The following is a 27369-nucleotide window of genomic DNA, read 5'->3' on the forward strand; positions in this document are numbered from 1 at the left end:
CGGGATCGAACCGAGCCTGGTGGTGTTAGCACCATTCTCCAGTCATTTTTAACCTACACCACTGGTCTGTGTCACCAAAACTGGTATTTCCCTAACAACCGCCCTAGAGAACACCTAACCAGATGAGGAAAACATTTCTATGCACAGTTTTTATTTATTTATTTTTTTTCTGAATCATTTCGGCACCACAGCCTTCACTCACTGCAGCACCCGGCTGTACCGGGCAGTGCTCCCTCGCTCGGGGGGCTCAGCGCGATTCCCGAAGCGCTTCCCGGCTCCCGCACCCGCGGGGTCGCGGCCGCCGCTCCCCTCACGCCGGGCCGGCCGCCGCCGCTCCCCTCGCGCCGGGCCGGCCGCCGCCGCTCCCCTCGCGCCGGGCCGGCCGCCGCCGCTCCCCTCGCGCCGGGCCGGCGGCCGCCGCTCCCCTCACGCCGGGGCGGCCGCCGCCGCTCCCCTCACGCCGGGGCGGTCGCGGCCGCCGCGCTCCCGCCCCGCCGCGTCACTGCCGGAGCGGCCCAACATGGAGCCGGGCGGCGGCGGGGACGCGCTCCCGAGGCTGCGGCGCCCGGGGCGGCGCGGGCCGGAGCCCCGGGACCCGCGGCAGCCGCAGCCGCCTGCCCGGGGCGGCGGGACGGCCGGTGGGTGGTGCTGGGGCGCGGGGAGCGGGGCCGGGCCCCGCCGCGGGCAGCGGGGCCGCGTCGGGTCGAGCGGCGCGGAGCGCGGCCCCGCTGCCCTCAGGTGTGCCTCTGACTGCGGGCTGGGCGGGGAGATGGCGGGGGCCTGTAGCCGCGGATGAAGTGCTCGGATGCTCTCCCGTAGGATGAGGAGGAATCTGGAAATGAAAAGTAAAGCTGCCCGTGAGCTCCAGCAGAGCTGTGGGTACGCTCGGCTGGTGGCGGTGCGTGTGGAGGAATCGGCACGTGTGACACTGCTGCGCACAGGCCGCCGGGAGCTCCTAGTGATAAACTTCAGAGTGTGAGACATCAAAACCACCTCTAACACCTTCTTTGACAGTGTGCAAAAATCCTGTCTTACTGGTTACTGTCGTGCACAAAAATGGCTTTCTCATCTGCTGCTCTGGTGTCTCGCTCTCTCCAAAACAGTACGGGGTAATGTGGGGAAAAAGAGAAGGCAGTTTCCTGCACAATGATGGTATAGTTTACCTGTTGAAAGTTTGCAATGTAAGTCAAGCTAGGTCCATAAACTGCAGTGAATTATCTGCAGTTGAGAACAAAGAAATTATTTATGCCTGCAATCGTTTTGCAAATGCTAAAATCCGTAAACAAGGGTACTAATAAATTAGTAATTGGAAGTAACAACCTGAAATTCTATATACTAGATTAATGAAAATGGTTCAATAAACCAGGGGTTTTTAATTAGTTAAACAACCCTTACAAAATCTAGTCAGCTGTTTCCTAAAGAGATAAACAGATATAGTATTGTGCTGATTGTTACTGCTTTTAATCCTTTTATCAAAAAATACCTTGCTTAGTCTGATTAATTTCAGTAAATGTTCAGAGCTTTTTAGAATATTTGTAGCACAAAGTGTATTATGATGAGTACAATAATCTCCCAAGGTAAATGAATTAAAAAGATAAAGCACCATGCTTTATGTAACTATGATCATACTTCATTTAATGACTGGCTTTAGTGCTATAATTATGTTCTTATTTACAGAAGAGTCTACAGCTGTAGAAAAGACGATGAGGCCTCTGAAAAGACTGAATATTCATTCTGCATTCTGGATTTTGACATCAATAGCTGTGACATACTACTTTGATTTTTTAAAAAATATTAAAGAAACTATGCAAGCAGATAGGTAAGGTATCTTTTCTTACAAAAAGGTGTGTTTTAGTCTTGTAATCATACTCAGTTTCTTACATCTGGTCACTATATTTTAAATCGTGGATGAACAAGATCTGCTGTAGGAATAGAGAAATCTGGGACTTTTCAGCCTGGAGAAGAGAAGGCTCAGAGCTATTTTGTCAATGCATGTAAATTCCTGAAGGGAGGGTGCAAAGAAGACAGAGCCAGGCTCTTTCCAGGGGTGTCCAGGACAGGACCAGAGGCAGTGGGCACAAACTGAAATGGAGGATCTCTGAAGATCAGAAACGCTTTTTTACTGTGAAGGTGCTGAGCACTGAACAGGTTGCCCAGGTAGGTTGTGGAGTCTCCATCCTTGGAAATACTCAAAAGCCATCTGGACATGATTCTAGGCAACTTGCAGTAGCTGAGCTTGCTTGAGCAGGGAGATGGGACCAGATGACCACCTAAGCTGATATTATTGAACTAATTTTAAAGTAAATACAATGCTTAAAAATTGCTACAATTGATTTTTTTTTTCTCTATAAACTCTACTGAGCCATCTTTGTGCTTGTAAAGTTTGCTCTGATACCAGACATTTTAGTACTGTACCTTCAAGTTTTCATTTAAGTCTAAGAAATAGCTGCCTGTTTTGTTGGAACTATTAAGGTTTTGATTTTATTTTTTTATAATGAACCCCCTGGAATTAATTCTTAAAGGTCAAAGGGAAGTTAATTTCTCTAGAAGATCTGTAGATGATTTTGAGTAGGTCAGCAAAATATTAGTGAAATAATTTCTGTGAAGTAATCTTTATTTCTAGTTTCTTCCTTTTCTATTAAATTATTTTCAATGGGATTGATGTATATTAAATGTTTTTAGATAGCTTCAGCTGGAAATGCTTTTAAAAAACATTGCTGTTGTCATTGTTATATCAGTATGGGGAAGCTGCATGGGCTCTGTGCTGGGAGGTTCTCTGGAGCTGCTCTCCCAGGCTGGTTATACCCTTCCTACACCTGACTGTGAAAGCAAAGCCAGTGACTCCAAGGTGTAATCAGAATTTGGGATCAGGAGCATGTCTTCTTGCACTGCTTGTCTAGGCCATGGCAACAGTTCTCTTAGAATTCTCCATTGGTAGTAACAAGATTTCAAAGTAGTGCACTATGTTTGCTGTACCATTCCAGAGCACATGTCACCTGAGTAGGAAGATCCTTGATTGCCCTTTGTAATTTTGTAATAAAGTCATAGTGAGAATTAATTTTTCAAAATTTTATTTATTAATACACGTACAGATTTTATTAAAGTCCATCTTCCTCCCAAGTTGTCTTTTCTGAACTAGTCTTGAAGTGTATCCTCAAAGAGGTTGAGTTTAAAATTCTGGATTTCTCCATGGTTTTATTCAGCAGTTACAAAGAAAAATCTTCATGCTTCTTGTTGGTTACATTTGAGAGTTCCCCAACTGAAACTGTATTAAAGCTTTCTGCAGCATTTCTGTTGCACAAAGATCACCAGTTTAATGTATAGTGAAAAGCACAGTTTCAGTAGAGCCTATTTTATTTCATTAATGACAAAGTGGTTTTGATGTGGTAGTATAGTAGATTCCTGACAAGATCTGTCACATTGAATTTCCAAAATATTTGAGGGGACAATATATGAAGGGGATGTTTCACTGCAAAATTAAACTCAGCTGTTTATATTAGCCAGCTTTTAAGGGCTAAAAGTGTTTTGTAAAATTAATTTAAGGTAAAACCTACAGGAACTCTAGGCCACAATCTGTGTTTTTAACAGATATTGCCTGTTCTGTTTGCCAACTCAAGTGAAGATTACTGTACAAACTGCAGTGTGATTGTGCTAAACATGGTTTAATGTGCTTTTCTTCCTGCAGCTGGTGGCTTTCCTGTGGCACTTGTTTATTGGCTACATGTTTATCTGTTGCCTTTTACTGCATACTGTATCTAGAGTGGTATTGTGGAATTCAGGACTATGATGAACAGTACCCTGCACTGATTCCTATCACAACAGCTACCTTTATAGCAGCAGCAATTTGGTGAGTTCAAACACTGTGTGCAAACTTCTGCTAAACCTGTGCAAGTCTGTGTGTTAATGGGCTCATTTTATAAGAAGCATAATTTCTTATAAATTATAAGAAATTCTCTATGTAATTCTACTATGTGTATTGGTGACAATACCAGTTCTATGTAGCATAATTTCTTGTACTTTCAACTTTCATCCACAAAGCAAGAGTTGCAACAGTTGAAACTATATTGTGCACTTGGAGGTGTACTGAATCTTTTCTGTCTTGAAAATTTAGGAGAAAACTGAAGTTATCTTTGTTAGTATAAATTTCTCACCTCTGGCAACTACTTGTGCAGTGCACAAATTAAGACAAAGGTGCAGTCTGTCTGAGAATTCAGTTCAATCAGTTTCCATCAGAGTTCTTCATTATCAAACAATCTATAAGTAGCAGACATACAGAAAATGTTAGACTTCTGACTACTGCCATATGAACTTTAAAGGTTTATATTTTGTCTGAGAATGATTCTTTTAGCAAGAGTGGTTTTACTTATGAGGTTATATGAATCAGAACATTGTGTCAGTTAATTTATTTGCTTTCTGCATGAAAATTGATTTCCTCTTTTTTAGTTGTTGTATCAGAGTACCAGACAGTATTTGTTGCAATGATGAAAAAAAAAGAAGATTGAAGAAAAGAAAGGTTCCCTGTGGTTTATAATTAGTCAAATCTGTAATTCTTGTAAGACAGTTGTAAAGTAAGTTGGTTTTCCCCTCTCTCTTCAGTTAACTGAAATCTGTCTGGAGCAAAGCTCAGATTAAAGCTTCTCTCAGCTGCCATGTATGCCCATGGAAAAATCAAAGAGTAGGTAATTTTCAGGGGCTTCAGATAGAGATTTTCTGAAAGTAAAAGGTACCTTTACCCTTTACCCTTTATGTGTTTTGTTTTCAGAAACAAAGAAATATATTTCCAGGTTAAGTAATTTAAATCTTATTTCTTCTTTTGACATGTTTCCTTTGTATGCCTGGTGTTTCTGTAACATGACAACTGAACTTACCAAATACTTTCTGCTTTTATTCCCAGCTTCAATGTTGCCTTGTGGCCAGTCTGGTCATTTTTCACACCTGTGTTGCTCTTCATTCAGTTCATGGGTGTTGTGATGCTTGTGTCACTCCTGGGATAAGCCCTTCAGGTAAATAATTGAATTTTTTAAACACATAGAAGTATTTGGTCTTGTTGTGGGAACTGCTTTGTTAGACATTGAAGGATTGGGAGGCTGTTTAGGGGTCCCTTCTCTATGTTTTGTGGACATTCTTCAAATTATGACATTTTGTGGCGTATAGAGTAACCAGAGAACATGCAGTTATCCAAAGGGGAAGAATATCCTTACCACTTCTCTAAAATTCCATTCTAGACATTGAAAAGAAACATTAGTGAGAATGGATGGTTTGGGGATGTATAGGCCAAAACCTTGCAGCTTTTACCTAGACTGGGAGAACTTCTTAGTAAAGCTGTTTGACCTGATAGTAAAAGGGAGAGGATATCAACATCCATGGACAAAAGCCTTCTCCATTTTTTAAAATTAGAAATCTTTGTCATGTCTTTGTCTTCAAGTGTGCTGTTTTCATTTTCTGTGATGCACAGCCCAGATCAACCTGCTGTGTGGAAAATTGCCAGATATGAGAAGTTCTTTGTTCTTTCTAAAAAGAACTTTCAAAGGCCAACCCATCTGTTTTGTTGACTTGAAAAATGCATTCTCAATAACTGCCACATCTTTTGTTAGGATATACTTATCAAACAAATCCAGTGAAATGTAAATAGCTAAGGAAGACACCAAGTACAGCTCAGTAAGTAGGATAAAGGATGTGCCCCGTGTCACAAATGTCTCATATCATCCAGGGAAGCTATTCCTTCAGCAGGTCTTTTTTGTTGTACTTCTCAAGGGAATGAGGAGGAAGCCTGTTTGACTTTGCTTGCCACCACAAATCCTTTCTAGTGAGAGATCCCTCAGCATTTTTGGGAGTGCAGCATAAAGAAGACTGTGCTGGATTGCTGGATTTAGAGTGTAGCCTCTTGAATTGATGAAGTTGTAGGCAAAATGTGTTTAATGTCTGGGATGGTGAAACCCAGATTTTATTTTTTTTAATAACAAACTGAACCACTGTTGCATTTTCCCTGCTATTTTTGAGATGTCAAGAAACATGATTTTAAAGGAGATAATTAACTTCTACTCTGACAAAACTCAGACTTCTGAAAAATACAATGCTTAATTCAGAATCTCTTTACTGTGGCAACATGAGTCACACTTGCTGATATGGACGTATCCATGTTTGTTGGTTCGGTCATTAGTGGTGTTCTGTCTCTGCACTTGAAGTATGTGGGGAAATTCTGCATTAGATTAAATAATTATTGGCCTAATAATTAGGGACAAGTTATTACTTGGTGTTCCAAAATCATTAATTAATTTAGTACATGATACAGCTTGTGTAGTGTATAGAACATTCAAAGATTTTTGTTAAATTTGGTTTTTCTTTCGTTTCTTTCAGCTTAATGTGTGGAGGATTCAAGTAACTGTAATCCTGCAAAGTGTATGTCACTTTTGTTACATTCCAGTACTTCTGTTGTTTCTAGTACTGCCTGTTTGCTCTAATACAGTAATTCTTAATCTACTTGATATATAAATCAATGGACATAACCATAGGAATAAGCAACTGATTAGTCAATAACTGGAAGATAAATGTTTTACATCTCTTAGTAACACGAAGCCTTCCATTTTGTAAAGTTTTGTAAAGCTTTTATTTATATTTGAGTATTAAGCTCAAGGGTAGTAAGTAATAGCACCACAGAATAGTTAGTGTTGAAGAGGACCTTTAAATATTATCTCTGGAGGCCTCAGAAGTCACCTACTCAAACTTCCTGTTCAAATCATGTTGTTTGATTTGGAAGTAAGTGATACTTAAATGTTGTGGGGTTTTAATACTATATTTTTTCCATTTGAATTGACAGGTAAAATACTGATATCTGGAACCTGTGTTTGTACTTGTAAACTTACTTACAGGAGACATTTCTTGATCTCTTAAATTTCTATATGTGTTACCATGTAGGAAATACTTTATTATCTAATGTCTTGAATTCAGATCTGCTAGTGTTTAAAAAAAAGTATGAAAAGGGGTAAGGGAGACTGGTTGACATTTGGCAGTGCCATCAGTTAAATAAATAAATTCTACTTGAGTTCATACAGTTTGTCCACAGCCAAAGGTGGATGATCAAGCTGTGAATAACCATTAATACAATTAACAATATTAAGACTACACAAGAAATTTGGAGCACACATTAATTTCCTTTGATATATGCACTGTTTTTCAATATTCAGGTTGTTTTTTTTTTCTGTACATCAAATTTTCATTCGTAGCAGTGCCTGTTAATGAAGTTGCCATTTTCCTTACTCAGCAATGAAGAGGCTGATATTAACTTAAAAGCTATTAGTTATATTCAGTTGGGAAAATAAAATAGCATTTTATTTTTATTAAGTGTCTGTTCATGTTGATTGAGATACTTAACTGTTTGAAGACCTGGGAACCATCTGGTTGCTAGACCACTTTATGTAAATCCTTGTGTAAATATTTTTCCATGAATGCCTTTTGGCAAATAGAAGAATGTTGAAATTGGGTATTGAAACCTGCTAATATCTACTCCTTGTGAGTGTTGCTTAAAGTCTGGACTGTCAAAGGGTACTGTGTTCTTCATTCTGACTTCCAAATTCACACCATTGCTGAACACATGGAATGTTTAGTAATGACAGAGATACACATTGTCTTTGGTTGTTGCTGTTCTATTAATGAAAAAGGTTGCGACCTAATAGTATCTAATACAAAGGATCAGACAAACCAAAATAAAGTGCATTCAGCACTATTTGAAGTAGTTTGTAGGGTAAGTTAACAGCTTGATTTGTTTAAATGTAATATTTAAGTTAGCCAAAACCAGTTATGCTTCACATCTTTAAAGTGCAAGTTGCTTATCTTCAGGTCTTCACTTTTTAAAAGATTTTAACAATTTTATATCTGCATACACAGGTACATTTGAGTAACTTTATTATAATATTTAAAATGCAGTATTGCTCAGGGATGACTATTATAGCTGTATTTTTATTTGTCAGCTATATAAATGCTCTAAGTGTTTTAAGTTGCCTTGTGATCTGAATTAAAATTACTATTTGCTACATGATTTTTAAAATTCATTCTTCTGAACATCTTAATAAACTTTGTACAAAAGTGACCAGTAGTTGTTCAATATTTAATTGTTTAACCATCTAATTGCACTTCTTGGAGACTTCTACCCCATCTCATTGCTTTTTCTAATAAAATAGTTGTTCACGTAGATTTTAAATACTATACTTGACTTGGAGTACCTTTGTCAATCATGCCCCTTCAGCTGGGTTTATTGAAGGTGTAATAACACTCTGTTCACCTCTGGAGAGCTGCCTGCCTTCTTTGATGCCTTTCTGAGAATCCCAGGTAGAAATGCCCATTGTAGAAAGTTCAGCAGTCTTTCAGTAACAGATCTGAGTATCCAACACAGTACTTATTCACTTATGGGCTCAAAAGGAAGCAGTGGCAAATATGGTAAGAATGTAAAACAATGCTTATTTTAATTATTGTAACCTGACACAATGCTGCTGCCACTTCTGTGAACTCCTTGCTTTTGTTATTTTGCTTACCACCAAATAAAAAATTTAGGGCAAGGGAGTAGAAAGCTAGCATAATAATTCCCTGAAAAAAAATATGAGGCAATTGAAATCCCCACCTCTACTAAAGCTTGAATGTATTCTCTTGGTACAGATCACCATAGGTATCTTCTGTATCAATTTACATTATTTAATTTCAGGATGAGAATGTGTACCAGCACCAAAGAGCTTTATAGGACAAAGGAAGCTCTTGGATAATTAGAAATAAAATAGTCCATGCAATGAAGATTATTTATCCCAGTTATCCGTAGAAGTTCTCTAAAACAAACATCTTTCTTAGTTATTCTTTAAAGGTTACATCATATGTGATAGAAGTAGGATTTGGCAATTCCACAATGCCATTTCTGATAACAATGAGCTGTGAACTAGAGGTAATTGAAGCCTGTTTGACTAGTTATGCTTTTGATTTAACAGGCCAGACAGAAACATAGGGCTTGCTTCCTGTTAAATGCATTTCTCAAAAGGAAATTTGCATATGGCTTTAAATATCTGTTTCTTGAGAACAGGACAAAATAAGTAAGGAACTACTTCTTTATGTTTACCTAAATAGGTGATTGTCCAGAATTCACCCATTCCACCTTTCTGCCATATTGTTTCTCTTCCCTGTTCTTTAAGAGGCTTGTGATTCCCAGACACTTGTACGTAAGTTCAAAAGTGTCCTTTGTTATAAGAGAAAAACCTCTCTATTAATTTCTGTCTTCAGAAGAGAAAGAGCTTAAAATTACTCCTTTGCCAGAGGAAGTGGAATAAGATAGGTGCTGAATTTTCAGTATATCTTTTTTTTTAATTGTAGTTGAACTAGTGGCTTAATTTTATGCGAGGCGTGGGTCACCAATCAATATGCAACCAACAGGTACAGAGCAAAAATGTAAGACCTGCTTGGCCAGAACAAGGACCTTGGTGTTTGGCCTCCAAGCTATGCTCGGCATCCAAATACCTAAAGTTAAGAGAATTCATTTTAAGTAGAAAAGGGTCAATACTTAAAGTGTGTATAAATATTGGGAAAACGAATATATAAGAAGTGGACTAAATTCTGCAGAATTTTTTTCTACTTTGAGCTCAGTTGCTGAAAACCGAGGTCCTGTCCTAGCAGTGGAAGTACTGATTGCTCAAAAGAAGACGGCCTGTGGAGCCCCGAGCGTGAAGCACGTGTGTGATCCCTCTGCCTGGCCGTGCGAAGGACTCCATCAGCAGCTGGAGGCTCCTGGGCTGCAGGGCAGGCTCCAGCCTCAGCGGCTCCCAGGTTCTGGCCGTTCCTCGGCTTTCCAGCCGTCGGGCCGGGGGTTTGTTCGACACACGGTGTCTTTCGCATCCTCCTATCCAGGGAATGTGTCACACCTACACCGCACGGGTCTCCCAACACGGACAGGACCCGATGTCCTTTACAGAGCCAGCCGGGCAGGGCAGGCTCCGAACTAACCTTTGTCCGAGCCACTTCTCCTTACCCTGGTCTGCACCCCAGCCGTTGTCAGTCTCAGGGAAGAATGTCCCGCAAAGCCTCAGGAGCCTTTCCCGCAGAGGGGAGCGAGGGGCTGCCCCGGCAGCCGGGACCCCCGCCCGCGGGCAGGGCACGGCCGGGGCCGGCGGTCCCGCTCCGCCCCCGCCGCGATGGGGGACGGGCCAGCAGCGGCCTCGGGGCTCCCCGGGGAAAGCGGGGCCGCCTGCTTGGAGCACCTGGCCGGCGGCGTGGGAGATGGAGCAAGCCGCCGGGTGCCCCGCCGTGGGCGGCAGCTACCCGCAGAAAAACGCCGAGATCCTCAGCAGCCAGTACGGCATCAACCTCTTCCTGGCCGGGCTGCTGCTCACCTTCGCCTGGGCTGTGCATGCTGTGGGCATCAGCAAGAGCCACCTGCTCTCCTACCTCATCACGCTGATGCTCATCCAGCTGCTGTGGATGCTGTGGTACCTCTGCAGGAGCTGCACGCAGAGGAGGCTGATCCGGGACAAGGACACGCACGCTGGAGCCCGCTGGCTGAAGTGTAAGTACGGGCGGATGGCACAGAGCGGTACTGCACAAGGGACATCTGTGCCATCACCTGTGTCTGCTGCCTCTTTGTTACCCTCTCCATCCCTACCGGGAGGCATCCTGGTATTCACAAACTGAATGAACATGCGGTGCACTCTAAAGTAAATATATGCATAAGCTGAACATACTAGAAGATTGTATTGGGAAGCTGTTTGTTAAACATCCTCACTTTCCAACCTACCATTTATAGTGCTGAAAGCTCCAGCGCCTTTCTTCCTTACCAGGCTGGTTTGGTGAAACTTGAAAAATGAAATATAGCTAGCAGAAGAGGCAATTTTGTTGGTGTCTTGGAGGAATTATCACCTTTTCCAGATGGTATAACGCAATTTACTTTATGGTAGTCAAAAAGGTTCTGAACTGCTCTCTATACCGATGTATATAGAGATTCCTGTTTATATGTGTACAGTGATGCTTTTGAAACATCTAGATTTAGACAGAAGAGGAAAAAATCCCTGACCAGATCAGTTTGTAATCAGTACATAAAGCAGTTAAACAAGGAATCTAAACTGAGCATTCGCTTGCAGAAAAAGTATAAAAGTTTGTGAGTGTAGTGGTGGGGTATGCTGGCCCTTATCTGCGCTCAGGTGCGTACCAGAGTGAGGATACAAAGGTATATTGAGAGAAGGTGTTTGGGCAGCACATCACAGCCTGGTAGTGACAGGAATGCTGTGTTTTGGGGTACCAAGGAAAAGATACAGCCTACATCAGTGCTTGTGGAATAATAGGCAATCCCAGTTTTACCAGCCTCTTCAAGTCAGCACTGTGAATGATAGATCAGAAAGTATTTAAGTGGAATATTATGACAGCTTTCTCCTAAAATGTTTTCTACCTACTAACAATGAGACAACAGCTAATTTTCACAGAGCTAATGAAATATCTAAATGAAAATTCCAAGAACACCTGACACCTGATTATTTTCAAAAGTAAGGTTGTGCTGTGGAAATGTAGTTTGTTCTCAATCTCAGTACTTGTGTATAAATTATTTTCTTTGCAACCGTTAACATTTGTGTTTGAATAGCTGACAGAAAACCTATTTTTTTTAATGTCTAATGTACAGACATGGTCTGTAGACTCTTTCCTGAAATTTATGGAGTTCACATACCAACTGTTGAATTGTTCCCTTGATTATTCACTATTTTTCAAGGCAATATTCATCTCTCAAGCATTTTTCATTTATTAGCTTATGTGACTTAAAACCTCCTGAAATTCATGCAAGGCTTCATATGATCCTACCTTGGACCAAGCTAAGCTTTTGTTACTCAAAGGGTAGCCTTCCCCTTCTAAATATGGAATAAATACTTCCTAGCATGGGTAAGTACAGCAGGATCCCCCACCCTCTTTTTTTTGGCATTGCATTCACAGCATTTCATTTGTCCTACAGAATATAAGGAGTCACAGAAACTTAGAAATAAGATCCTAGATTGAACTACTAGGTTACCTTATTCATTTCTTTTACCAGCACAGGATGGCTCTTTGTACTGGCTTCTCAAGTGCTGTGGGTTCTATGGCTTCTCTTAGGCTGCAATTCAACAAATTTGCCCTTAGGGAATGACCTACACTTTCCTATTCTTGGGAGTTTCTTGTAGTTACAACAAGTCTGTACAACTTCTTTATCCTCTATTGGTAAAAGAAAACTTATTTGAACTAAGGAAAAACTCAGGTGGCAATTCCTCTGCCAAGATCCCCCTTGCCCTCCTCTTTATCAGTGCTTTTGTCATAGAAATCTTTTACCTGAAAGATCAAAAGTCCAAAAAGGAAAGGGGAGAATGGAGTGGGACAGACATATTTTGTTTGAATTTTTCCACTGAAAGGTTTCTGCAATTTTTAAACTAGCTCTATCAGCTGTTTTTGAAGAACATCTCTTTGCTGTAATTGTGAGAGCAAATGTCCTTGTATTAAACTGTATAAAATGAGTGTATTTTCATGAGTACTTTGTGAATATCATTTTAGTAAAATGTGGTGGCAGTTGCCTGCTTAGACCATTTTGCTCTGACAAATATTGACATGGAATGATTTAACAAAAACCTCCTATAACTGACTCCTTGGACATGTTTAGCAACACTAGAAGGACAGATGACCAGTTTGCAAGAACTGCTCACAGGAAGGTTTCCTCAAGCCTTTCTGCAACAAGGTGTCAATTGTGTGAACCCTTGAGCTTGGTTGTCTTCCCACCTGCGTGGTTGACCAAGAACCATTCCTAGAGTCTGAATGTGTGAAAAATTCGTGGCAGAGCTGGGCCTTTAATACAACACAGTTATCCTGACCCAAATAACCACAGGAAACTTTAGGAAGTCTTTCCTTGGCTTATTCCAAATGTTATTCCCCTAAGTTTGCTCTTCTGATAGGAAAAGCTCTCTGACCATTTTTGGGGAAAGTGAAGTGACCAAGAGAACTCAAAATGAAAACCAGTTGTCTTCACAGCTTTATTTCATCACATCCTTTAGCATGTGTTTAGTTTCTGTTTAAAGCATTGACAACTGATCAACTTAAAAGCTATTGACACACTTCAACTTGTATCTTTTTACTGCCTGCATTGAATTGCCAATTGTTTGAACAATATTTTAAAGTGAGAGTGGTATTTTTGCAACTGGATCATTATGTTTTTCTGATCTTCTTGGTGGTTACTAGGAGGAAATGAAGTAGCACTTAGCATTATTGAAAATCATATTATTGATCCCTTAAGACACACAGGTTTCAATGAATGTTTGAAAAGAAAAAATAATGAAACAGCATTCATTAGCAATGATTTCACATTTCTTACAATTGTAAATGAAAATAACTAAGCAGTGGAATTATCTTCCTTGAAATTACTGGTGTCCATTTAATATTAGCACATACTACTGAAGATTCTATCACAAAAAGTTGTCAGAAAAACTTAACATACCATATGCATGGTCATTATGGTTGTTATTTGACTTTTGACTAAGGAAATCAGTACAATCATTCTCTTTCAAAGCCCATAAATAAGCATGTTAGACACTTTGTATACTTGTAGTACTTGTAGTATGGCCACCTGGGTGATTGCAGAAATATCTAAATACCATTTGAATAAATGAAACAATCTAAAATTAAGAATCATACAAAGTCTTCTAATCCTTGGAAGTCAGTAGTATATCACCTTTTTGCTTCAGAAGATAGCTTTTGTCTTCTTATTGAAATAATCACAACACATGTGAAATGGACTAATTTCAGACAAACAGGCTATTTCCTGCCTCCTTTGTAAATAAACCATAAATCACAAAATCAATCTTAGAATAATTCAGGTAGGAAGGGACTTCTGAAGTTCATCTAGTCTAACACCTTGCATGTCTAGTCACCTCAGGCAGAGTTATTTATAACCAGTTATATTTATAATGATATAATCAAAATTAGAAATTCCAATTTATTTCAGAATTATTAACATTCTCTAGATAAGGAAAGAAACATAATTTGATCTCAAGAGTAGCCTATAATTTTGTATTTTATGATACCATTTATTTTAATACACAATAAAAATGGCACCTCTAGTTAAAAACATGGGCTTCAGTCCTGTTATGTGTGTTATAAAACAAATTAGCTGACCTAAGAAGCATAAATTTTAAAAAATATATGGGATTACACACATGTATGAAGTGCAGAGCTGAGGTTTTAGAGTTTGCAATACAAAACCAGAAGTTTTTAGCTTTTGGTAAAAATTGCATTAAATCAGTAATTTTACAGTGGCTTTATTATAGAGAGATTGTAAAACAGAAGCATAAAATCCTGCTGGAATTCATAAACTTGTGATTGAAAAGGTTTCTGAAGTCTATTTTTGTTTAATTTTAAAGGGTCAATGAAATAATAAACAAAATTATAGTGTGTTTATATAATTTCTACTTAATTTTTATCAATGCAATTTTGACAATAGAAGTATTAATTAAATACATTTTTAATTTAGTATTACTTTTTTACTACCACATGTCAAGTGGAATACATGGTACTTATATGAAAGTTAGGTTGTGGCCCTATATAAAAGATAAATATTTATCCAAGTCAACACTAATGATGTTATTTACTCTGTGAGGAATTGTAAAGAAAGATTAAGTTCCTGGTGCTGGTTTATATCATGAGGTCTGGTTAAGGTCCATGGATAAATTTTTATCTAGCCTTCATTCAAATAAGTCCAAATTAAATCCAGTGAAAACTTGCTTGGAAAAAAGCCTAAGAAAAGGAAAACAAAACCCCACCCAACCACACAAAACAAAACAAAACAATCCTCAAAACAAACCAAAACCAAGGAAATGGAGGTCTTAGAGTTTGGTTCAGCAATCTTGTAGCCGATTGTACTTAGTCATACAGATACAAACCAAATAATAACAGCAACAAAAAATCAACAAAGGGAAATGTATTTCCAAGTTCTTTAGGGTATTTAGAGTAATATGTCAGGATATTTTTGTGTGTGTGAAATATAGATATTAAAATTAAATTTTTGGTTCCTTGGTGATGACCTTGCTTAATGTACTGGGCAGAGGCTGTCACAGATTAGAGGCACTAATTTCATAGAGTCAATTATTTCCTTGAGCATTGATCTCGTCTTATTTCCCTAAACAAGAATACAGATGTTGATCAACTTTCATTCCCTTAAATAGGTTGTTGTATATTTTACATATAGTCCCTAGACACTATAACACTGTAACTTACATTAACATTTCTAATATATTTTCCATTTGTAGGTGGGATTACATTATTTGCAGTGATTACTTTAATTCTGGACTCCTTTAAAATTGGATATTATATTGACTTTTCAAACTGTTTATCACCAACTGAAGGCATTTTTCCTGTTACACATGCTGTCCACACCATCTTACAGGTAAAAACCACTGGTTGCAGTTTTATATTAATCTTTGTTTCTTACCAAAAATATATTTTATCTTGTCATCAGCGGACTTAACAATAATTTGATTTCTAAGCGTATCACAGAATACTTTTGAGAACTAAATGCTTGTGCATGTAGAGTAAATTCAAGGATTTGCAACCTGAAGTTACTTAGCCAGAAAATTCATGGGTTTCAGACATGTGTTTGAAAAAACAATAATAAAAAAATGTTATCATGTAGTTGAAATTATGTAGCCTTTTTGTTTAGTTGAAGTTACATACAGAATTTTCAGGCTGAAATGAGTATTTTGGCTAAAGACAATTCCCTTGTTTATGTATGTAGGACTTGCCAGAACAGTTCAATTAAATCTGTCTAACCTGATAATTCCTTTGTGGCTAGAGGTGTAGGCCTGGTAAGTTAAAGGGGACAAAACCTTTCCTAGCTGGTTCTAAAATACTTGGACAACTTTCCTGTAACAAATGAACATGGATGTTCCTCCTAGAAGTGTTTTGTTGTTCTTATCAGTGGCTGCACAGTAGCAGACGTAGTCAGTGACTCCTGTGAAATATTCCAGCTGCCTCTTTGTTATAAGGCTTTGGGTCTACAGTGTGTGGTGACTCTCCATAGCTGATTGTTTCTCACATGAACTACTCTAAACCCCTGTCAGCAGGTTTGTAGGGAAGGAGGAAAGAAAAAGCTACTCAACTGAGATACTCAATCATAGGCACTTTTATGAATTTTCCAAGACGTTTATGTCATTCAGAAAGAAAATAAATATTTTCCTAGCAGTTGTGATTGTATGTAAATGAGCTTTTGAACAACCTACATTTTTCTGCTTTCTTCAACAGTTAAAAAAAAATTTGAAATTTAAACAGTAACTCTCACCCCATCTATGTTTTTCTCTGACAGTGAAATTCTGCATTGGTTGAAGTAATCTTAATTTCGCATTCTTTTAATATCCACTCTCCATGTCTTGCAACTTCATTCCTTCATCTCTGAAAAACAAACCAAAAATCTACCCTCCTGATCTGAACACAGCATTCTTCATTACAGCCAGTGACTCAGAGCTGACAATGCTTCCAGCCACCATGAACTGGAGTGTGGAAGAATGGTGAATAAAAATGCTGAACAAAGGCAACAAGAATTCTAATTTAAATTTTACATCACCCAGTGTCACTGAATTTATCATCTACAGAGCTTAAAATAATGAACACTTGAATGTTAGCCTAAGCAATCAAAGAAAAAGTTAAATTTAAGAAGTAATTAACTTACCTAAGATGGATCTTTTTGTGTCTTTGAAATAGTGAATGAAATTTCAGCAGAGAACATCCCTAATATGTGTAATCTAAAAACCAAAGAATTTGTTTTTTACCAGAGTCTGTTGTCATTTACTCTAAGTGAGGCTTCCTGACACATGCCATGAAATGAATACATGCATTCTGAGCCCATGTATGAACTCACATGTACCTGCCCTCCCAGGGCAGGCTGTGCAATATGTTCTTCTGCAGGCAGAAGTCCCCTTGACACAATGAGTATTTTGTGAGCAAAAACTGGATTTTATGCTATTTCTTTACTGACTTGTCCTATTTCTTCCCCCTATCTTGTATCTGAACACATCTTCAAAACTTGTGTTTTTATAAGTTTTAAGGAATGGTTTCAGATCTGCTGTCAGATTTTACTGCATTTTTCCCAGGATGGGAAATAGAATATGGCATTAGAGACTAAGGTAATTTCAATTTGATTTCAGTAGAAGCCTACATGAAATATTTTAGTCTTTACATCTAAGATTTTACAGTGGCCACTCCTCTCATTGATGAATGCTTCATTAGAGGAATTGTTACTGTTGGGTAGCATAGATGAGCCATAAAGAGCTGCATTTGCCTAGCATAGATTGCCTCAGAAACAGGGGCTGTGAAGGCATCCTACAGTGATGGATGCTGTGGGAAAATGGGCTTCCAGTTACTCTGGTTGCTGAAGAAGAACCCAAAGTTTTTGTCACTTTTCAGACCATTTCTGGAATACCAAACCAGGCAGATTTCTAAGAGAAATCTCAGGACTCTTTCTCTCCTGATAGTTCACCTACTGATGACTTCAGTATCCTAGGAACTACTGGGAGTTAACAGAATGTTAGTGTCATCCTAACATCCCTGAGGAACATTGATATAGTTCTTGAAACTCTCCACACTTGGTTTTGTTTCAGTGGCAATCTTTTTCTGAGGTCTCCATTATGCTCTCACAAACAGAGAGTTCTAATTTTAACCCCCTTACCTTGACTTGCTAACTCATTGTTTTTATCTCTCTCTTTTACTCCTTGTTTGAGTTTTCTTTGCTATCCTTGAGTGCAGCTGCTGTGTTCTTAATGGGATTGTCTCCCATGCAGTTAGTACAAACTTTTCTCATGCTTTCTGGGAATTTGTTGTTTTATTGATCAAGTCTAGCATCCTTTCATCAATCTCTTTCCATCCATAGAATTTGATATATTTCATAAATTATTCAAACTTAGCATCACTATGCCCTGCAACAATCACACCTCTATCCACAGCCAGTGGCTTTATTTTGTTTGTCATTGAAATAAAAGTCTCTTCAGATACAGAAGGAAAATATGTTTTGGTGAGTGATACTTAGAATTTCTACTATTAAGCCACTGATTTTTCATGTAAGAATCTCAGGTTCTGTGTAAATATCACATGAAATCATGAGCTCTTTCACATGTGTGGAGATGGAGCTGCCTCAGTTTAAATAATCAGAAATTTTAACCATTTGAATGTCTATCTACACATGCACTTTCCTTTCTGAGTGTTACACATATGCATTAGTGTAACCATATATCTCTGTATTTTTTCCATTTAGGTGTATTTTCTGTGGTGTCATGCAAAGGATGTTATCCAGTCTTTCAAAACACTTGAAAGGTAAAGTGGATCTGATCCTCATCTGGCAAGTTAATAGGTGTAGGTCTGTACAGTGCTTTAACACCAAAGATTTATTGTATGAGAGACAGTGAAAATATACAGAGATTGATTCTCCTCTTGATTGCACTAAGTAGAAAGAAATAGAACAGTTAAACTAACTCCACTTACCCTTACTCAACCTGCACTGATATTTTGTAACACAAAATAGTGACAGAACACATATATTTTTCTCATGAGAGAGGAAAATGGCAATATATGATACCACAGAGTCACTTAAGAAGGAAGCAGCATATATGTGTTTTAAGACTGTGCATTATATTATGTTTTATTTATTTAACTACTGGAAGGGAACCTGTATCACCAACCTGCAGTCAATGCAATGTAACTGAGGTATTTTATATTGATTTTATGGAAAACACCTTTTTAAAACTAGGTCTTAGATGCATAGAATAGTTTGGGTTGGAAGAAATGACTAAATTTTTGCAGAGGGGTTGGACTATATGACTTTAAAAGTAATTTAGTCCAACCCCTCTTCAATAAGCAGGGACACCTTTAACTAGATCAGGCTGCTCAGAGGTCCATCCAACCTGACCTTCAATGTTTCCAGCCTGTGTTGATGCTGGGGCTTGCCCTGACCCAGCTGCAGGACCTTGCACTTGGCCTTTTGGAGCCTCCTAAGGTTCCCATAGGGCCACTTCTTGAGCTCATCCAGGTCCTTCTGGCATCCCATTCCTCAGGCATATCTACCAGACCTCACAGCTGTGGTAGATGCAGCTGTGCACATGCACTTGGAAACACAACCTCCCTGGTGGTATCCTATGTACCAAATCTGATCCAATGTGTTTTCTAGTTTTGTGAGAAGGTGGATTCATGTATATTAATCTGTCTGCACGTAGAACACAAGTAAACAAACATGGTAATTTTCAATTTAAAGTCATCAATGATCTGACCAGTTTCTATAGGAGGTAAAATGAATTTGCTCAGAAACATAATCTGTGGTGAAGGTTCTCCATCTGTTCTGCTCTCTTGGGTAAGTGTTCAAACTTCACGCTCAGGAAGAGAGTGATTTCAAAAGGCTTTGTAACGTCAGCTGGTGCTATCAGCTCTGTTTATAAGTAGATTTAAAATATTTCTAACTGCAACTTTATTATGAGAACAGTGTTGTAATAAAGGACTTTTTCTTGGTGACGAAGCATGAACAGCCTCAGGTGCAGGAAAACACCTGGCCTTCTATTAACAGTTTAATACATTAGGCCATTTAATATATATGACATTTCTGTAAGGTCCTGGAAGTCTGATTTCAGTGACTGCAGAACATCTTTAAAGATTGGTGATGATTTTTCAACCCTCCCTCTGCATTGACAAATAAATATTGCCGTATAGCTTGTACATAGAAAGTTAATCCATTTAATTTCATAGAAAGTTAATCCACTTAATTTCTTTTCACATATTTCATGAGATACAGTCTGTGTGGATTCCTGCAATAATTACTTTGCTTTGTAGGTTTGGTGTTATCCATTCAGTTTTCACAAATTTGCTCCTGTGGACAAATGGTGTGTTAACAGAGTCAAAACATCAATTGAATGAACATAAGGAAAGACTAATCACACTTGGTTTTGGGAACATAACTATAGGTAAGCAGAAGTCTTGGTGCATTGTAAAATTCCTGCTCTAGCATACTCATACAAAACAGTGTCACTGTATTTAGCTGAGTCATTCATGATTATGTCAGCATAGATATTCTGGGGCACATGGCAATTAGCTGATACTGAAATGTTATACGATCATTATTATATATGTGAACAAGGCAGTAATTTTCTTCTAAGTTCCAAACAAATAGATTTTTTGAGAACATTTATTTTCAGGAATAACATCACTAAGGAATCATTTTATTACTAAATCACAGTAATAAATTAACATAGCAGTATTAAAAAGAGAGTTTACTACTTACCAAGTTATTCATAAAAAACCAAGTATGGATAATCTTGCAAATCTTTCCCAGGAGAGTGATTGCATGTAGCCTGTGGTCCTACAGGATTCAGTAGGATGGCTCTAAGTTATCCATTAGTGCTGTTTTACAAGACAAAGACTTTGTTCTGAGTGCTTTTTTTACTAATGAATAATTTTCTCCATTGGCAAGATGGTGCAAGTTGTAGTCAGCAAACTTTTAGAGTAAGGAAGATATAAAGAGAAAAGTTCTTCACTGTGAGAGTGTTAAGACACTGGAACAGGTTGCTCAGAGAAGCTGTGGATGCTACATCCCTAGAAATGTTCAAGGCCAGGTTAGATGGAGCTTTGAGCAATCTGGTCTAGTGAAAAGTTCCTGTCCACACTGGGGATGGGGGGGTGTTGAAATAGATGATCTTTAAGGTCCCTTGCAGCCCAGGCCATTCTATGACAACTGCTGGAGATGCCCCGTGCTTTCAATCCCCAGTGGAGCATGGGGAAGCCTTTTCTTAGGTGGGTAATCGTGTGTTGTTTGTCTGAAATCTGACCTTTTGTGTTTCAGCATTTTATTTATGTTTTACTTATTCACTTAAAACAAGGAACCTTGATAATGCACAAAACTGATTTCTCCTTCTCCTTTAGTTCTAGATGATCATGCACCTCAATGCAATTGCACAACAACTACTCTCTGCTCAATATTTTCTCAGGGAATATATTATCTATATCCCTTTAACATAGAGTACCACATCCTAGCATCCACGATGCTCTATGTCCTGTGGAAGAACATTGGTCGTAAAGTTGAGCACCACCAGCAAAGCAAAACTCCATTCAAATTCCACGGCATAACTGTTGGAATGATTTTTGGACTAATCGTGCTAACTAGCACGATAGCCATAGTTGTTGTATATTTAATTCAGATTGGAGGTTCAAAAATCAAAAGTGAGTTAGCACTTACTATGTTTTACTTGCACGCTATCTTCGTGTTGGCTCTCATGTGCACAGCTGGAGTCGTCGCCCTTCTCATCTACAGACTGGAAGATAGATCGCTGGATAATTCCAAGAACCCCGCTCGAAAACTGGATGCAGAACTGCTGGTGGGCACAGCTGCAGGGTCCTGGCTGCTCTCCTGGGGCTCAATCCTTGCCATTATCTGTGCCCAAGGTCATCCCAAATACATATGGTATAACCTGCCCTACTCTGTTCTGGTTATTATTGAGAAATATATTCAGAACCTCTTTATCATTGAATCCATCCACCGTGAGCAGGAAAAGGGGAATGACGCCATTAAAACTCTTCGGATAGTGACCATATCTCGGGGGAGCACTTTGTCTCTCACCCCCTTGTCCAAAGAGATTTACAATGGCAGAGCTGCTCGTGACAATGGTGACATACCCTGTCTATTTAAGGGCAGCATCTGTGGGAGAGAAAATGATGCTGCTGGTGTTGCCAGAGAAGAAACGAGTCAGGACAATAGTTTGGTCATGCACTCAGCCTCAGATTTCTCATTTTACAGCAGAAACTCAGTTACTAACAACAAGAGGAGAATTTTGAAAAACATTGCTGCGTTTTTATTCCTCTGCAACCTTTCGGTAAGACATTTTGAATGTAGTTCACAAGTTAATACCCAAAAGCTTCCCATCCTTTCAAGTCTGATAAGTATATGAAAATTGCATGGTTCTATAGTTTGTAGGCAGTAAATTTTACTTCTGGAAGAAGTGAATATGCTTTTCGGGAACAAAATTTATCCAAATGAGGAATAAGGGAGGCTCCTTTCAGTAATGGTCCAAAAACAGCAACAGCAAAATCTGAAGCCCTGTTCCACCAGCCTGCCCTAGCAGCATGAGGGAGGGATTTCTTAGGGATTCCTGAAGCCAGTTTGCAGTACGGTGGAGTCACAGTCATTAAGGGCTATTGACTTGTATGGCTGGTGATTAATATTGGCCTCGCGTTCTTTCCCTGCAGCTGTGGATACCACCGGCGTTCGGGTGCCGCCCGGAGTACGACAATGGACTGGAAGAAATAGTTTTTGGCTTTGAACCCTGGATAATTGTTGTGAACCTTGCAATGCCTTTTTCTATTTTCTATCGGATGCATTCAGCTGCCTCGCTCTTTGAGGTCAATTGTAAAACATAGATCATATACGGTCCCTCAGTGAACAATTGCTTGAATAATTAATTACATAAATAACAGTTGAGGGAGTGGATGAATGAATGAGTGAATAAGCAGCTGCTCAATAAATAGAAGATCCAATAATTTTTTTTAAAGAAGGGACCATAGCTAATAGCATGTAATTTTTCTTTCTTTCCACATGTTTTGTTGTATATGTGGTGTTATTGTGTAAATACACTTTTCAGAATCATATTAGTGTTAATATGATTAACACTACATAGTAAAGTTAATTCAATCTCATTAATCTTTGTTTTAGTCATCTGGGATTTTTTCTCTCTATAATTTGTATGGCTTTGTTTTCATTCACTGTGACTTGTGAAAGGGGTTTACAAAAAATTTTGTATGACTTAGAACAGAAAATCTCAGGAAGAGCTTCTCTTGAATCCCAGAGATAATAGGAAAACTCCAAGTCTTAATTCCTAGCTTTTTTTTTTTTTATAGTAAAACCTAAAAACATTTACTAGATAATTGGGGCATGGGAATTAGTTTAAAGTTCCTTGTTACTGATGAAAATCAATATATAATTATTATTTTGTGGCTAGATATAGATAGCAAGAAATCTAGGTGAGAAACATGTATGATTAGATATAATGCTGTATATAATTTTTTCTGATAAAATAAATTTATATTAATTTTTATGTATTTACTGTACAACTGAGAAATAAAATTAATCCTTTTACTTAATTATTTATTGAAACATTCTTGAAATAACTAGTCTTATAGTTCATATTTAGGTATATGTGTTCCAGTGCCAGAATGGTATGTATTCTCTGCACAATTTTTATTGATCTGCTAATTTCATTGTAGATCAGTCTCCTGGATGGAAAATAATCATATGTTTTCATACAGAGGTGCTGTAAAGCAAAGCTGAAGCTTCTAGAAATCCAGAGGGTCTTTGGCTGAGAGTTTTATAAGTGTGGTTTACAAGGTGTTAGAATATATTCTCAAAACCCTGTTTGTTGCTTGAATTCTCACAGAAAGCAGTGAAAAGCTGGGTACCTGAATATTCTTAGAATCTGCACCTGCAAGATCAAAAGACTGGAGCAGTAACCAGGACACTGGAGCTACAGATCAATTAATTACTGGATAACCCTTGCTAATTTGTTGATGACCTAGTCCTAAGTCTGGTGGGTCAAGGGCTGAATTTCTGCACCTGGTTCCTGAAAGGACAGTTGTACACTTATCACCACCATCATCCCGAGAGCAGGAACATTTCTGTGTGGGAGAGATTTGCTTCTGAGATAGGAGATTTCAGCAGTTGTGTCTGCTCTTCTGCAGCAGAAAAAAAAATTTGGCTTTGTACCACTAGATGGCAAACACGGATCATTTGATAAATCACCTGATTGCTTTAGGTTGCTTCAGGAATTGCTTCACATCATAATTAATCTTCAGTTCTATTTTGAGGTACACATAGCCATAACCTGCTTAGGAATTTTTATTACCTTCTTTACCTGTTACAGAGCCCAGATCAGATAAAGAAATATCCATCTGAAGTCTCAGGTGAAGTCTGAATTAGATGAAGCATCAGGAGACTGAGAATGAGAATTCCCATCTTCCTGCAAAGCAATATCAGTTGTTTGATTTTCAGTGATTTTAGAAAAGACACTTTCACTAGGTAGGGGAAAAAATTCCATTTCAACCTTCAAGTGCTCACAAAGATGGCTAGAGGAAGCCTGTTTCTTCTTCCTCTGCTCCTGTGGGATGGGCCCCATGTCATTCTTTAGCTAGAACTGGTGTTCTTTACCTGACTTCCAGCAGTTGTGTTCTGCCAAAGCAGAGCTAACTCTAAATCCCTAAGGCCAAGAAGGGGCCATATGCTCTATTACAAACATGTAGCACACATTTGAAAGTTTCAAAAATAAATAACATCCTTATATAGTTATATTTCATTTGCAATTACTTAGCCCTTTCTGCTTCTTCACATTATGATTGAAATTTCATTTGCCCACAATATTAAATTGCTTTTGAGTGCTGAAATTGAAGTTTATTCAGAAAAGTGAATTAAAGTAGCACTCTGGCAGTGAGTAAATGCTTTAAACATGATAATGGGCAAATTCTATTCCATGCTGCACTGATGAAATCCTGCTGACTGAAATTGTTCTGTTTCAGGACCAGAGACTTGATTTTGACATGACATGCTTAAGAGGTTTTCACAACAGGAATTCTCTCTAAAAATATTGTTTAATCCAAATAGGGACTATTTGATGGAAGTGGCTCTTAGCTTAACTACTCTTCAAGCAATAGTGAGTCATGAAGTTCTGAATATTTGAGAATATACATTTTGAAAAAATATTGATTTTTGAACCAGGAAAAATAGAAGCATGGAATTTTAAGAAGCATAGATTTTTGGACAAGGAAAAATACTTAGATTAACATAGTTAATATAGTGTGACCTCTAACTCTCTGCTCAATGCTAAACCCGGGCTTTCTCAAACAACTCTTTTCTTATTTTTTCCCTCTAGTATATAGCAACAATACTGATTTATCACAGGTTTGGAAAGATAATAAATAACATAAAACTACCTTATTTCTGCCTATCTATCTGCTTGGGCATGTGACAGGAGGCACGAGAGCCTGCTTACCCAGGAGAGAGGTCTAACAGCTGCTTATTGATATTCTCCTGAGGTGCTCCAATCTAATATTATTTTAAAAGAGACCTTTTTAAAAGGTAATTTCTTTAGTGAAATGTGCTTGATAGGCAAAGGATTCTGAATTTTTGCTGCATAATCTTAACCAGAAAGTTATTTTCTTATGTTCATCCTTCTATTAGGCTCTTCCACTCCTTTCCTTTCTTCATTGAATCATTTTATCTCTATTCAATAATGCATGCTTTGGTTACATTTAAACTCATATGTGTGCAGAATTAAAGGCTGCTAAGGGGCAAAAAGAGCACTGCAATCCCCAATTTACCAGAAGAGTCAAATTTGCATGACCACAGATTTTCCAAGTGGTTTTTTGTGTCAATGACACTGAGATAGAAAATGGAAGACTCATGGTTGAGGCCTTCTAAAAGAAGTTAATTCCTTTTACTAGTATTTCTCAATACTTAGAATTTTCTCTTTTAATCACACACACACAAAAAATAATGTCCATTTTGATAATTTTGGAAATATTTGTGTGTTGTATTGTCCACTTGTTTTCCATAGACTTTGAGTGGACTATATAAGTGCAGATAAATAGATGGCTCCAGAGAACAGCAGGGAGGGAAATTACCCAAGTAATATAAGTGCATGTTTCTTATCACTGCCTTAAATAATTCATGCATCTTCACCAAAAATCCATGAGATAAAAAACATTCCCAAATGTCAAAGATTTTAATAATCTAATAATTTTTATTTTCGCCACCTCACCTTGATTAGACATGATGTGTGTACAGATGGCCATTGGATCACTTATTCCCTGGGAACCCTTGTCCCCAAGCATTTGGCCTCATTCTATGCATGCATGAATAAAATGAGACCTGGATTTAAACAGAATTGAAGCAGCTGCAATTGTTAAGGAGAACTTTAAAATAAAGGTTTGGCTCTATTGGTTTCTAAAGGATCAATTTCATCTTGAAGTTGATGATATTTTAATGTCAGTAGTCAATGGTTAGAATACTTGTTATTATTATTATTTATCGGGGTTTTTGTTGTTGTTGTTTCTTTTTTTTTTAAATTAGGAGGTGTGTTATGTCCCGTAATGTTAATTTGGATGACATTTAAAGCAAAACCTTTAGTTCTATATGGCATGCCTCCTGCCTTCCTCTACCACTGTTCTTCACCTAAAAAAGAACTGAATTTCATCTTTAAAATATGACCTTTGGTTGTAAAATCTTTACCAACACATTTTTCATTTTCTTGCCAGAAGCAAAAGGACCACGATTTATGCCTAAGTACAAATAAAGATGGATGCAGTAGGTGGAAAGATTTGAAAGAACAGGGGTTGCAGGAAAACCAGCTGCTATCTCTCTACTTCATTTGTAACAAAGCAGTGGGTGTTTTATGTTTAGTTTCCAATAAATCTTTGCTTGAATGTCACTGCAATACACCTGGAATTAAAAGCCATATTGTGAAAACCACACGTAGAATCATTAATGCTGGTGAACTACATCAGCATTTTAATTTGAGCGAGGAACAGCTCCACATGTGCTATTTTTGGCTGAGATAGAGTTAATTTTCTTCCGAGCAGTGAGTGTGGGGCTGTGTTTGGGATTTGTGCTGGGAGCAGTGCTGCTAGCTCAGGGGTATTTCAGCTATTGCTGAGCAGCACAGAGCCAAGGCCTTTTCTGTCCATCATCCCACCCCACAGTGAGGAGGCTGGGGGTGCACCAGGAGCTGGGAGGGGACACAGCCAGGACAGCTGCCCCAGGGACATGGCACCACATCCCACACCCTAGGGCTTCGTGCTGGGCACAAATCTGAGGGAAGAAGGAAGCAGTGGGGGAGTGGACACACATTTTGAGTGATGGCATTTGTCTTCCCAAGTCTCTGTTATGTGAGGGATCCCTACTTTCCTGGGAATGGTTGAACACCTGCCTGCCCACAGGAAGTGCAGAATTAATTCCTGGTTTCACTTTGCTTGCTCACATGCCTTTTGCATTACCTGTTAAATTGTCTTTTTCTCAACCCACAGATTTTCGTACCTTTCTAATTCTCTCCTTCATCCCACTCTGGAGGAGGGAGTGAGTGGCTGGCCAGGATTTTAAATGATACCATAACTTCTTTATTCTAATTTATAGTGCTATCAAATATTTACCAGGCTTAACTGAAGATTAGAATGATTTTATGAATGAACAGATACAATTAATATACTTAAGGCTAAGTCCATGCTTTTTGTCTGGTTCCAATTTGAGTCCATAATTTTCTGAATTTAGTAATTTCACTTCTAGCAGGCAATGACTTTTGTAGGAAGGCAGCAACCAACAGCAATTATGCAGTGAGCAGTAGT

At 38.5% G+C, this 27369-nt stretch overlaps 2 protein-coding genes across 2 annotated transcripts; both read left to right on the forward strand.

Annotated features, from left to right (window-relative positions):
* The first annotated feature begins 520 nt into the window (after positions 1-520).
* Positions 521-8202, forward strand: TMEM128 (transmembrane protein 128). Its single transcript, XM_021554383.3, has 5 exons — positions 521-638; positions 1678-1819; positions 3686-3847; positions 4895-5003; positions 6358-8202. Exons 1-4 carry the CDS (start codon positions 521-523, stop codon positions 4992-4994), a joined length of 522 nt encoding a protein of 173 aa, XP_021410058.2. The 3' UTR covers positions 4995-5003; positions 6358-8202.
* Positions 8203-9930: 1728 nt separating this feature from the next.
* Positions 9931-22404, forward strand: OTOP1 (otopetrin 1). The gene is made up of 6 exons (XM_077782572.1): positions 9931-10561; positions 15240-15409; positions 18266-18324; positions 19828-19958; positions 20914-21860; positions 22234-22404. Exons 1-6 carry the CDS (start codon positions 9931-9933, stop codon positions 22402-22404), a joined length of 2109 nt encoding a protein of 702 aa, XP_077638698.1.
* The last annotated feature ends 4965 nt before the right edge of the window (positions 22405-27369 follow it).

Source organism: Lonchura striata, chromosome 4 (genome assembly GCF_046129695.1).
Source record: "Lonchura striata isolate bLonStr1 chromosome 4, bLonStr1.mat, whole genome shotgun sequence".
Classification (NCBI taxonomy): Eukaryota; Metazoa; Chordata; class Aves; order Passeriformes; family Estrildidae; genus Lonchura; species Lonchura striata.